We start from the raw sequence: 13,687 nt of genomic DNA, 5'->3' as shown, positions 1-13,687 counted from the left end.
TTTCTACGATTGTTAGTTATTTTATTATATTTTTTTTGTTTCTTTTTTTTCTCGTGCCCTAGGGTACGGACACTTGTATCAATCAAATGTTACGAAATTTATTGAGAGAGAGATTTTTATTAGTTATTATTTTTTTTGTTTCTTTTCTCTTAAGTTATTATTTTATTGAGAGAGAGAGAGAGATTTTAATTTCTTTTTTTAACCCTTGAAATTTATTTCTTTTCTCTTAAATTAGTTATTATTTTTTTCTTAAATTAGTTGTTTTATTTCTAAGAAGGAAAGGATTGTTGTTTTTTAAATAGGTAACTTTATTTCTACGAAGGACTATATTTTAAATTTTGAGAAGGGCTTCTAGACAATATGCATAATTAAAAAAGGATGTTTGTCCCAGTCATCGTTTTCCCTTCTGTTTTATATAATAGATATATATATATATCTCATTCTTTCTTCTTCTCTCTATGTTTATGTCTCTCTCGCGTTTTTTTTTTAATCTTCTTCAACATCTTCTTTCTTCTGTTCTAGAGTTGAATTCGGTAGACTTGAGCCGAAATTTGTAACAAAATCCAGCCCGAGTTCACTCATTTAATTTGTTTTCAATAGTTATCGCCCCCTTTGAAATTGGTGGACTTGAGCTGATTTTGATATCAAATCGACTGAAGTCCACTTACCTGATTTTAAGTTGAAAAAAATGCGAGAGTGTCTATTTTGAGAGGATGTGTTTGTATCCATTTTCTCGAATATGAGTAACAACAATAACCTGGATGTTGGGTTTTGAGATGGTGTATTTTAAGAGGGTCGACTCCTTGCTAAACCCTTGTGCATTTTTTGACGGATTTCTACGGAGCCTCAAGCCATGCTCACTTGCCCTTTAGTCAATTCTTCTTATTAAGTCAATACTCTGTGTGTAACCTAGGATTTAGTCGTCATAGTCGCGGAGCAACCGTTTGGACTGCAGATCGTAGTTGGTTTCTAGCTATACACCCACCACGATCCCTAAAATACCGAACTTAATGATCTTCGTTATCTTACTTCAGACTAAATGATCGCGCTGTCATCATATTGATCGAAGTACATCCCCTTTGCGACAGAACACTATTAGGAGGTGCATTTAAAGCTTCTCAAAGTAGGGGTGAACATCGGTTGGATAACCGACTTTTTGAGCCTATCCATAGTCGAATCCAAAGGGTTCGGTTATTCTAAGTTTCAATCCGAACCAATCCGTTCATGGTTTGGTTCGGTTAAAGGTAAAAATAATTTCAAGAACAAACTTTATTTTCAACTTTAAAACTAGCTACAATTATACTTAGAACGTGGTAAAAAATAGTATTATCTCACAAACCCGTAAGTCTACATGTACGTGATTAATTCGACATAGTTTATCAACATTCGAGGAAGAGAAAAAAAATGATAAACAATTGAATCATATATTCTCACATATATAATATATAGAAAGTAATAATAAATGGTTTGGTTCGGTTTCTTCGGTTATCCGTCAAACAAATCCATAGACCGAACCAAACCACTCGGTTTTCATATTTTAGTATCCAAACCAATCCGGATAACCATTGGATCGGTGTCCAAACCGGTCAAATCTGTTTGGATCGGATTGGTTTGGTCGGTTCAGATATTAAATGAAAACCCCTATCTCAAATAGGGGTGTTCGTTGGTTCGGTATCCGGTAATTTGGTATCATCCGTTACCAAACCGCTCATGGTTTGGTTAGTGATTTTTCAAACCATTACCAAACCATTCATGGTTTGGTTCGGTTACTAACCAAACCATCATAAGCGGTTTGGATACTACTGGATACCAAACCATCCATAAAACAATTTGTTCTCCATGATAATTGGCGAATCGAGTTACTTTCTTCATACACTGACTTATAAAATCAAGAAACACTCTTTAAAAATCTGGAGAAACAATCAAACTAACATAATACGTCGAAAAACGTTTGAAACATTAAAGACATGTGTAGGCCACCGACCGAAATATTATGTAGTAGCTAGTAATATTATCGATACATGAATTGTTTTAATATAATACTAGCTAGTAACATTATATTGTAGTGGTGTTGTTGTATTTGTATGAAATTATGGAGATATGATATATATATTTTAGAAAAAATATGTAAATATACAGTTATAAATATTAATTGAATTTAACTGGTTCGGTTTGGTTTTAATGGTTCCTAAAAATTACATCCATTTACCGAACCAAACCAGTTGGTTTTTGAAAATCTACAACCATACCAAACCACTCGTTGTTTGGTTTGGTTAGAAAACCGACTGGACCTGTTTGGTTTGATTGGTTCGGTCTATTTTTGCACACCCCTAATCTCAAAGTGTTATAGGTTGACTTGCAAATAAGTTGTCTTATTACCAACTTGATGTCCCTATGGAGTTAACGTCCGTGCCCCTATACACAAACTTGGGTCCCTATATTGGTTTATTCCCTTTTGCCCCCGTTGGAACCAATTCCTCATGTAACACCAATGTTGTTCAATGTCTTTTTCCTCCCTCTAGATATTTTTATTTATCTTACATATATCTTAGCGCCTATCGGGGATGCAAATCGTCTGTTTGATAATATGGGGCCAAAATTAGTAGTCGATCACATTTGAGAGTCAAAAGAATTTAACCTTCCTTATTCTAATTGGACTTCTTTTTTTTTTTTTTTTGTTGAAGGATTATTCTAATTGGACTTAACCAATGTCAAATTAAAGAATTATTTTTTTGATTTCCTGCATATGATATTGCATCTTAATTTGAGATATATAAGGATATAAGAGTGTAAATTATGAATCTCGAGATCAACCGTCTTCGGGATCAAGGGTCTTCAAGTGTTTACTGCTTAGAGCATTGGGTCATAAATCTTAGTAGAATACAAAATTAATTACTCCTACATGACAATATATTGTGGTAGGACAATGTCAATGGAGATATTGTCATAATAAGTTTCAAAAGCAGTAAATTCTGTTTTAAATATTGAGAAATCAAATTTGGATAGACAAATTATGTTGATGTATAATGAAATATTTATGACTTTAAAATCGATAAAAGAACTGATTCAAAATATATACTTGTATTGCTTGTAGTTAGTTACACATATACATCAAATAGTACAATCCAATGAATTGATGGGATAGTATGGTTGAAATCTTTTTTGCTATGATACATTTGTTTCCTATTCTTATTAAGAAACAAAATGTAATAGTGGGTGTTAACGTGTGGATCACAAATTAAATTACCTATAAATAGAGTTTAACATGGCAAGACACGCTACAATAACAACGCATTAATATAGAACATGCCACTATAGAATTTGTATTGCCTAACTATTTGATTGGTTTGGTATATTAATGTGACCCGCTAAGCCAAAATTAAATTAGACATGTCTACTTTACAGCTCAACACCCCACAGTTTGGTATGTTTGTTGGGTGCCAATAATAACTTATTATAATATGATAGAGACATAATTGGGCTTTTATTTATTCTTTTCAACATGTATTTTGACGAAACTACATCAAACTTGACCTTTATAGTCTTCTAATCAATCAAAATGTTCTTGTTTATCCATAATGCTCCAAGCAACAACAGAACAATAGTTTTTTTTTTGTTGATCTATGGAATATTATTAAGCAATCAGAGTACCATTACAATACATGGAAACTAAAAGGTAAGGTACAATTTTTCAAGTCTTAGATTTATTCTTCTTGCGCGTCCATTTAGCTAGTTTGTTTGCCTGGATATTGAGCGTTCTCTTGACATGAATGAATTTGACACTGTCGAGTCTACTCCTGATTTCTTTGATTCGTCATTCAAGGCTTTAATTATACATCCTCTAAAGTTTGATTTGGTGATTTGGTCAATGCTGAAACAATTCACTAAAGTTTAGTGTCAACTTACATTAACCTACCATAAATTTGTACACATTGTCTATATTTATAAAATCTCAGGACACTGAATATAACTCGCATACCGCTTTAATAAACAATTATCTTATTCTCGATAGTTATTTTATTAAATACTCGGAATAGGAACGTGCGAAAGTACTGTTTGATCATATTTTTATGGTAAAAAATTCATTTAATCTCGGTTATTTCACAAGAAATAATTCCAACAAATCTCATATCAGAACGGTAGTTATATAGTAGTTTCAAATTCTTTTGTCCGATATCATAACTTTGTTTAACAATGTCCAAATTTAAACCATAATCCTCTCTCTCTCTAAATAGGTAAATGCCATCACTCTTGTTCAACAAATTTTGGAAGCCAGATGCATCCAATCATATGATTATTCTTCATATAAAATTTTGAAATAATTTTATATTAGTTTAAGTTATCTAAACACTTGTCACTGTTTCCACCCAAGAAAATGTAACCAAACATGGCGGTATTGCTGGATTGTCAGGTACTACTCTAAACAAAACCCTAATACGAGTTTTAAATTGTAATACCACGGACTATTAAAAACATTCAACCACTAAAGATTAAAGGAAGTACACGTGTTAAGTATCAATTGGGTCTGTCATCTAGGTTTTAAACCCGGCGGTCATCTTCTCATTCCTCTCCTAACCCTAATTTTAGAGAGAGAGAGGGAGGGTGGAATAGATAAAGCAACGTGGAGAAGACCAGACACGTAGAGACAGTAGAAAACGGAGGAGAAACTAGAGAGAGAAAATCTGTAGTAGACGTTGATTTTAAGCTACTAGGTTTTATCTGAACCGTTAATTCAATTTTCTTAGTTGAGTTGTCCAAAACTTCTCCTACCTGGACCTCCACCTCACTCACTCTCTCCCTCTGTCGTTTAAACGCCATGAAAACAGGTCCGTCTTTCTCTCTCTAGAAATCTTCTGCTTGTTGTTGTTATAGCTTCTTTATTATATCTCAGATTTGTGTTTTGTTAGTTTGAATTTGTTTGATCCTTCTTATGAATTCAACCTCTTGCCCTAATTTGATGTTTTGATTTAAATAATAATATTATTATTTGTTTGATTAACAAGAATCGAGGTTGAAAATTTTATCCTCTAATTGAAAAATCTGTTAAGGATTTGGTTTATTAACCTAACTTTCTATTATCAGTTACTGTCGGAAATTATGAATCAACTTAAAATCAAAGAAGAATACAACTTTGAGAATTTTGAGATGCATAACTTTTAAATATGTGAACTCTAAGCAAGTTCCGAATTCAAATTCATGATACACATAAGGATGATTTGGGGGATAGATGGGTTGTTCTTCTAAACCCTAGATCTATACAAGTCGTTAAAAGGATTGATTTGTTTGTAGTAGGGTTTTGATAGACATATCAAGCTGTTTGTCTATCATATACAAAAAAACAGTTTCTTGAGTTGCAACAATTAGGGTTTTTTGTTTGTCACTAACTAATGTCTCCATCTGAATGTAAAAGGTGCCACCCTTTCCAATTCCTCCACTTATTTCAAGTACATATTATATTTGATTTCTCTAAAGATAGAACCGAGCTATTTTTGCTCCTTGAATAGCCTATGCACCGACGGGATCTAGATGCTTAAGAAAGCAGAAAACTGTACTATGCATGAACCGACTCTAGATATTGCCTCAATGATTCCCTGCTTCGAATTATTGTGGGATTAAGGCACTTCTCTTCTAGGGCTCATTAGTTATCATAAAATGGGTGGTTTGACACTGATGTGATCACAGATTGAACCCCCTGAGCAGTATTGAGGAGTTAAGTTTCTCTTTAAGAAATGGGATCTGGGGAACAGAATGCACAAGCAAAGCCTTCAACTGAGACTGCTTCAAATCAGGTTTTTTTTTTCTTCTTCTCTACGTTCGTTTGTGGGTGTATGTTCCGCCCTGTTCACCATGCTTACTGTTTCAGGAACCAACACCCGCGACGCCTCCATATGGTGACTGGTCAGCTCATATGCAGGTTAGTAGTTGTTCCTTCTCTGTAATGTAGAGATTTTTTTTTGGAACAAGAGAAAGAATTATATAATGATAAAATATTTTACCAAAGGGGAACGGAAAACAAACACAAGGACACCCAATTAGCCAATTTTAATAGAAAGAAATTAAAACGTTGTAAGAAATATCCCTTTTATATGGAAATGTCTTCAATTGTTCCTCTTTGCGTAACAGTAAAGTAACATAAGGATTATACCCGCTTATCACTTTGATCATTCAATAGGCATACTATGGCGCTGCGGCCGCTCCACCTCCATTTTTCCCTTCTGGTGTTGCTCCTTCCACTCCTCACCCTTACGGGCCCTACATGTGGGGAGGACAGGTGATTATCGTTAGCGAAAAGCAGATTTTTGTTTTGTTCATATTAATGATTGTATATGGTTCTAGGACATTTTCTGGAAGTTCATATTTGCTCTCCTTTGGTGATCTTTGCAGCATATGATGCCACCATATGGAACTCCGGTTCCATACCCTGCTTTATATCCTCATGGGGGACTATATCCTCATCCTGGCATGCCTGTGGTAATCATCCTATCCTGCTGGTTATTTTGCATTTTGATCAATATTCTTTTTTATTTTGGTTCATCATGCCATTTGTTCTTTGAAGTTGAACTACTTTGATAGGGTTGAGAGATAATAGAAGGAGTGAACCACATGATCCCCTTGTAAGTTATCGTACTTAACCATTTTGTCTACAGGCGCAGGAGGCAGCACCTACAACTAGAGAGACAGAAGAAAAGGCTTCTGATGGGAAGGAACGGTCTTCAACGAAGAAATCCAAGGGAAATTCAGGAAATATGAATGCAGCTGTTGGAAAATCTGGAGAAAGCACGAAGGCGACTTCTGGTTCCGGAAACGATGGTGCCTCACAAAGGTGGTGTCCGGTCAATTTTCTTTTCACAACTTCCAGCTGATATACACTTAGTAACCCTCTGCTGAGTTAACTTTCTAGATATTTCATTTCAGCTGTTTATTATTTTTGACCTTTTCGGTACTTGTATAACTATTTGCAAACAGTGCTGAAAGTGGAAGTGACGATGGATCTGATTCAAGTGATGAGAACACCAATCAACGAGTATGTTTATGCCTTATGTCTTTTTACTGCTGGTAGTTATAGAGCTAATCAAACCAAAGATGGACTTAGAAACTTGGCCTGGCTAACTAGTTTGGAGCTAACAAGCTGAGAGTCGAGCTTGATATAGGGCAAGTCGGGATCTGCTGAGTTACTCCCGAGTGGACCAGAGAACTCAGCCTTAATGGGTAGTATATCTGTATATGTATTTACCTCCATCCACGAGCAACTGTAATTTGCTTGAGAGAGGTACCAGAAGCAGTAGAATAACCTATTTCTTCCAGTTGCCCCCTTTGGTTAAACTGTGTCCTCTGCCACTATATAAGATCTAGTTGGATACCTTCTTGTAAGACACAATAAGAGAACACCTAATAGCGATACAAATGAAGTGCATAATCTGATTTATTAATATCGCCATTTTTTTTCTCCAGGAGTTTTCTACTACAAAGAAGAAAAGCTTTAACCAGATGCTTGCAGATGGTACTGTTTTCATTTCTAGAAGACATGGTTTAAATACTTTCAACTTAGTAAATCGTTTTAACATTTAATAATTTCTCAGGAGCAAATGCACAAAACGACACTGCTGAATACACTAGTTCAGCTGTTGGAAACCCTCCAGCTTTAGTCCCAGGGCAGCCAGTAGGCGCTATGCCTGGAACCAATTTGAACATAGGGATGGACTTGTGGAATACATCTGTTGGAACTGTACCTATGAGGACAAGACCAAATGCCCCAGGTGTCTCATCAGCTGCTGGCCCAGCCAAAATTGTTGGGCGAGAAGGAGTCGCATCTGAACATCTATGGGTATGCAGTTTAGAATTTATCTCTCAAGTCGCTTGTTATATCACAATATCACACTCTTTTTTATTGAATCAAGGAATGAAATTTCGGTACACATGGAAATGGAAATCTTTTGAAATATATTTCCTTGACAAGGCATTGTTAAGAGGAACTTAGTTAAAATTTGGTTTGGATGGAAATTTCAGTAGGGCATGGAAATATTTTTTATCATTTCGACTGAAATATTTCAAAATTTAATTCCTTGACAAGGCATTGTTAAGAGAAACTTAGTTAAATTTTGGTTTTGGATGGAAATTTCGGTAGGCATGGAAATGGAAATACTTTGATCATATCGACTGAAATATTTTAAAATTTAATTCCTTGCGTTTTTTGATTCAAGGTTAGGTTATTAATTAAGAGAAGCTGTATTTAGGTTTTGTTGTTCCATCGAGGATACCGTAAAGATACACTGATTACTGAAAAAGATCCCAAAAATAGCAGATCCTATTATTCGTTTATATATTTTGGGACAAAGATGTTGATTTTAATTCTTTATCAGGATGAGCGTGAACTAAAAAGGCAGAAAAGGAAGCAATCCAACCGAGAGTCAGCCAGGAGATCAAGATTGCGCAAACAGGTATGCAGATATTGTGTAAATATGTTATTGCAGACAACTTTGCTGTTACGTCATCTCTCTATCTTCTTTGATCCTTTATCAGTCCTCATCTTCTTAATAAAGATCCTCCGGATAGCAATATTAGGAAGATCTGGGAAAGCAGTTTGGTCTACTCTCTACATAGTACATAGTTTATGGGCATACCCAAAATGTACCTTTCCTTGATCAATCAAAGGTCTTATTATGACTTCGACAATATCAAGTCACTTTTAAGCCAAGACTCTGTTTTTTGTTTGAGTCTAGCATCTGCAAACCAAGAATTACACAGAAGGTACTGAAAGAGGAATAAGGCTTCGTAACATGGGGTTGGTAATGTGAAAATCTGGAAAACATTCTTAGTATATGTAGTGCAACTGGCGAATCTTTTCATTCTCCGATAATCTGTGCTAGATAAGCTTATTTCACATCACTTCTATCTCAAGAGTAGTAGGGTTAATAGTTAATACAAACATGAGATGCATCTTGTATTTGCACGGGTTGTGGAGAGTGCTTAGTTTTTCTTCGAACATGAATTCTGAATGTATATAAGGAAGAACACGACTTTTAAGTTCTAACAAAATTCGGAGTCTGAAAATTCATATCCTTCTTGAGTTGTGTGAAACAAGAACAGATTAAAGGAAAGCGTCGTTCTTCAGTGTAGGAGAACCTGAAAAGTTCTATTGAAACATATTAATCTGTTATGGATTCTGCAACTTATGAATACCTAATATATCACTTCACTTCCTTTTTTTTTGTATATATTTACCAGGCAGAATGTGAAGAGCTGCAAACTAAGGTTGAGAAACTGGGGAATGAAAATCACAATCTCAATAAAGAGCTGAAGAGGTTATCCGAGGAATGCGAGAAACTTGCAACTGAAAATAAATCCTTAATGGTTTCACCATAATCCCTTTTCTTTTTCAGAATCTGTCTATTGCTTTAGTATATTTCTAAGTCTACTAAACAACCATCTTTTCTTTTTTCCTTAAAAAGGGGTGATGCTAAGTTACCTGATTTGTTGTGAAACAGGAAGAGTTGGGCCATTTATATGGACCAGAAGTAATATCTGCCCTTGAAGGCGACAACAACACGATGCAGTCTATTAATGGTGACGGCAGAGGACAAGATACTTCAAGGGGGGATAACTCCGTCTCTAGTCATATAAATGGCAGTATATTTAACACCAACAACGTCGAGCCAGGTTCTAAATAGCCTGCATACCTTTTTTAATCTTTCTTCTTTGTTAACGTACTAATTTAGATATTTAATCTTTTGTTTCTGTTTTCGTTGACTACCGAACATGTATTTATGCTTTACATTTGCGTGGAGCCTTCTTTGAGTCTCGGTTCAATATTGTAAGCATCAACCTAGCTGAGAAAAATAGGATATCATTTGAATTTAATGATAAGATATTTTGTAGGTTTCTTTTTTGATGGTGTGAGATAGAAAGGATTTGATTTTGATTCTCAATGTTGTACTGGTCTCTCTCTATATCTCTCTCTCTCCAACTTACCTTTTCTCGGATGATGAAGATCCTGTTTGCATCGTGTCAGGGTGTCAACTATCTAATGAAAATTTTGTCATATTAAGTACAACATAGTTGTATTTTATCTATCTATCTATCTAATATATATATTATGTCTTGAAGTCCCATCTCAAAAAAAAACAGAAGTACTTGTCTTATTGTTTCCTGTAGAGGCTGTGAGAACAAGTTCGACACGTGGTGCACCTGAAAAACACCTTAATATAAGGTGGGTGTTCTGCGGGAACACGGAAACCAGACTATTTGGGTAGAAGAATCTTGTTTTGGTGAAATATTTTTTCTCATCTTCTTCCTCTCCTTTTCCCTCTACCACCACCAATGGCCGGAAATGGTTGGTTGTTGGCCACCACTTCTTTCTCTCTCTTTCTCTCCCTTCCTCTCTCTCTCATGATTTTTTTTGTCTGTATCCTTTCTGCTGATGGAAAACCCTCCACTTTTCCTTTGTTGGAGTCCCTAGATAGAGAGGGAGAGGGAGGGAATCCCAATCCTTGCTTTGGGTTTCAGACGGATCAATCTACCTTCGGGTACGAATAGATGTTTGGTGGCAAATGAGATTGACCTCAATCTCCTCCACCGGGTGCTAACAACAATTTTTTCAAGTGCATGCAGCCGCACCTTGTTGAAATTGGTACTAGTATGAACTAACAAAATCCGTTAAATTCTAGTAACCTCTGTGTACCATCAGATGGCCAATGTGCATAACCCTAATCAACATAATGAAACACAATGAAATTTCATATGGAAAAATTTACGTGACAGTCTCCCAGTGGGACAACGTATTAGAAAATACATTTGTAATGTCTTGGACTGTCCATCGTGCAATTACCCGAGATATTGAAGCACACGTTACTTCATTTTCCTTTGCTAAAAATATTTGGTTTTATTTTAATATGTTCGCCACTAACATCACATCTATCAAGTAAAGAATTAATTCTTAACAAGAAAAAAAGAAAAAAGTAAAGAATTACTTTCCTCTTGGAAAGAATTATATGATGCATATAATAATAACTAGATCACTTTTCACGCTACGGTACTTTTGTTCATTTGAAAAGTCAGATACGGTGGATGCTTTCAACAATAAACTATAATCTCACCAAAACAAGTCATTGCTCAGATGATGTATTTCCCTACCTTTAAAGATGCACAAAATAAACCACGGAAAATACTCAAAATATTGTTGTAGTTTCTGCCAATTTACTTTATGTCAAGCTAAATACGAGTGTCTCTTTTCTAATGCTAATGGGATGATTAAAACAAGTTGTATTATTTATGATCATCTTGCACATTTTATTGCAGTAAAAAGAACAACACCCGGAGCCTGAAATACTGAAGAAAGTGAAGCTAAAGCTACCCTAAGTAGCATTCAATAGCCACCCAAACGTAATTATACTAGCACATTCATGTAGAAAGTGACAACCTCACACTGATAAACCATCTTCACCATGCAAGAAAGACAATCCAGTTCCAGTGTCAGTCCTTGGCACACTTTAGAAAAATTAAGAATGTAATTGATAAATTTCATAGCATTATTCTTAACAAAAAAAAAAAAAATTCATAGCATTAAATTTTCCCACATTCTTCTAAGAAAGGCCAAAACTAGCCGACAATTTGGCAAAATAGACTGGACCACATAATAGTAATAACATTTAAAAAGTTATTTCTCATTCACAACACTCTTATTTAAAAGAGTTATTTCCCTAATAGCCCCCAATTTTGTGACTGGTTTCCTGCCTAGCCTCATACTTTATCAAAAATACTCAGATGACCCCTTTTTCCAGATTGCGTTATAACACCGTTAATTAGTCATCATCTCTCTGCCACCTCATCATCTTCACCGGCGAAGGTCGGCGGCAAGCGACCTTCAAACATTAAATTTTTTTTCTCAGAGATAGAGAGGAGAGAGAAAATAATTTTTTTTTCATCATCTTCGCCGGTGAAGATGATGAGGTGGCGAGAAGATGAGGTGCAGAGAGGGGAGATGAGATGGAGGAGAGAGAGATGATGACTAGTTAACGGTGTTATAACGGAATCTAAAAAAGGGGGTCATCTGGATATTTTTGATAAAGTAGGAAGTTAGGCAAGAAATCGGTCACAAAGTTGGGGGGCTATTAGGAAAATAACCCTATTTAAAAATCGCAATTTTTGGGAAGGTCTAAAATATGGACCTGAATAACACAATAAGTATAATATTAACACAAAATAGGCCAAAAGCCCAACAACAATATAAATTTCGTAATGCATCAAACGAATCATTTTTTGCATACACCATTTTCTTGGGTCACCCAAATAAATTATTTTTTGCATGACATCGTTATCTTGTTCTGTTAAACAAAAATTAAATAACTCTATATTTTGTTGCACTACAAAATAAACTTATTCTTACACATTCATTAAACACACAACATATCGGTGATACATTTACGTATTTGCACGACTCAAAAACATATATTCACTAAACCTTGAACCCATTATGTAACCAACAAGGCTACACAATCCGTCTCTTGAGACTCCCACTTGGACCGCATGTGAGAGAAACAAGAGTTTCTCTCTCCACGTGACTGGACATGTGAGACTCGAGAGGAAAGAGAAACAATAAGTCTAGACAACCCGTATTTGGGGACTGCCCATTGAACCGTGTAGCTGAGTTGGACTAAAAACAAACTACTTTTAATGGGCAGTAATCAAACTATTACTAGGCGGTATACAAACTATTGATGGGCAGTATTGCCATGTGAGGGAGAGAGAAAAGTATTCCTCACGATTGAACAGACCGGCTCTTCCTTTCCTGGCCGTTAATCCTTAAGACTTTTAATCTCACCCTATGATTTTTCAAGGGTTGATATTGAAAGTCTCAATTAAAGATCAATTAATTGAAGGCAAATTTTATAAATAATATCCAAATTTATTAAAGATAATGTATTTTCCAGTAAAGACTTAGTGAAAAAAAGTTGACTCAGTGTGTTCAAAGAAAATGTCCAATATGAGGGTGTCATTCGCCCACTTTTTTTTTTCTTCTTTTTCTTCCGGCAAATAATCGTGGACCGGTGATCTCCGGACATGGACGTTTTAGAAAGAGTCGACAGAAAAGATAAAGAAAGAAAAAAAGAAGAGCGAAGGAGGAAGAAGAATAATAAGAAAGAAAAAAATTAAAGTCGTCCGTCAGAGATCAACGACCGACGATTATGTGCCTTTCCCTGGAGAGGGAAGAAGAAGAAGGAAGATGAAGAAAGTTTTTTTTTGTTATGGTCGTCGGCCGGCAACAACCTAACGGCGTCAATTGTGACGTTATATTAAACATAAGTTGAGGAGGCATTGCCTTTTTTTCATTCATACATTGTTAGTTGAATGTTGTCATGGTTTGAGTTGAAAATTAATGTCAATTGATGTTTTTATTCATACATTGTTAGTTGAATGCAGGAACTATATTGTTAATTGATGCTTTAATGTCAACACTTGGTGTTCAAGTGGTTTGAAGTGTTCACATAAACTCCAAAAACCTGGAGGTCCTAGGTTTGTTTTTCGTGGGAGGTGGAATCCATTATTATTGAACTTAGATTATTAAACGTATAAGTAATAAGTATGTCGGAGTTTAAGCCTCTTTCATGTCGTTGGGCTTTAGGCCTCTTTCATTATAACGACACGTAGATCGTAATCGATTTGAAAAATAAATAAATTGATCTTTAATTGA

The 13,687-nt window shown here is 35.3% G+C and overlaps 1 protein-coding gene across 6 annotated transcripts; it reads left to right on the top strand.

Moving 5' to 3' along the window:
- The first annotated feature begins 3,551 nt into the window (after window positions 1-3,551).
- On the top strand, window positions 3,552-9,886 carry GBF1 (G-box binding factor 1). 6 transcript variants are annotated; one of them, XM_086666863.1, is made up of 13 exons: window positions 3,556-3,676; window positions 4,236-4,411; window positions 5,683-5,789; window positions 5,864-5,914; window positions 6,173-6,271; window positions 6,385-6,471; window positions 6,648-6,823; window positions 6,967-7,024; window positions 7,453-7,501; window positions 7,581-7,825; window positions 8,361-8,438; window positions 9,226-9,351; window positions 9,486-9,886. In XM_086666863.1, the coding sequence occupies exons 3-13, from the start codon at window positions 5,730-5,732 to the stop codon at window positions 9,666-9,668; spliced, it is 1,212 nt and encodes a 403-aa protein (XP_086522989.1). In that variant the 5' UTR covers window positions 3,556-3,676; window positions 4,236-4,411; window positions 5,683-5,729; the 3' UTR covers window positions 9,669-9,886. The 6 variants fall into 6 exon arrangements, with proteins under 6 accessions (XP_086522988.1, XP_086522989.1, XP_086522987.1 ...); XM_086666861.1 differs by lacking the exon at window positions 3,556-3,676 and adding an exon at window positions 4,746-4,826 and having other exon boundaries at window positions 4,254-4,411; XM_086666859.1 differs by lacking the exon at window positions 3,556-3,676 and adding an exon at window positions 4,537-4,826 and having other exon boundaries at window positions 4,362-4,411.
- Window positions 9,887-13,687: the final 3,801 nt, after the last annotated feature.

Source organism: Eschscholzia californica, unplaced genomic scaffold (genome assembly GCF_041429995.1).
Source record: "Eschscholzia californica isolate CP2 unplaced genomic scaffold, dmEscCali1.0.p SCAF_3, whole genome shotgun sequence".
NCBI classification, from domain to species: domain Eukaryota; kingdom Viridiplantae; phylum Streptophyta; class Magnoliopsida; order Ranunculales; family Papaveraceae; genus Eschscholzia; species Eschscholzia californica.
The sequence above is the reverse complement of the archived record's forward strand: the minus strand, read 5'-3'. Positions and strand labels throughout refer to the sequence as shown.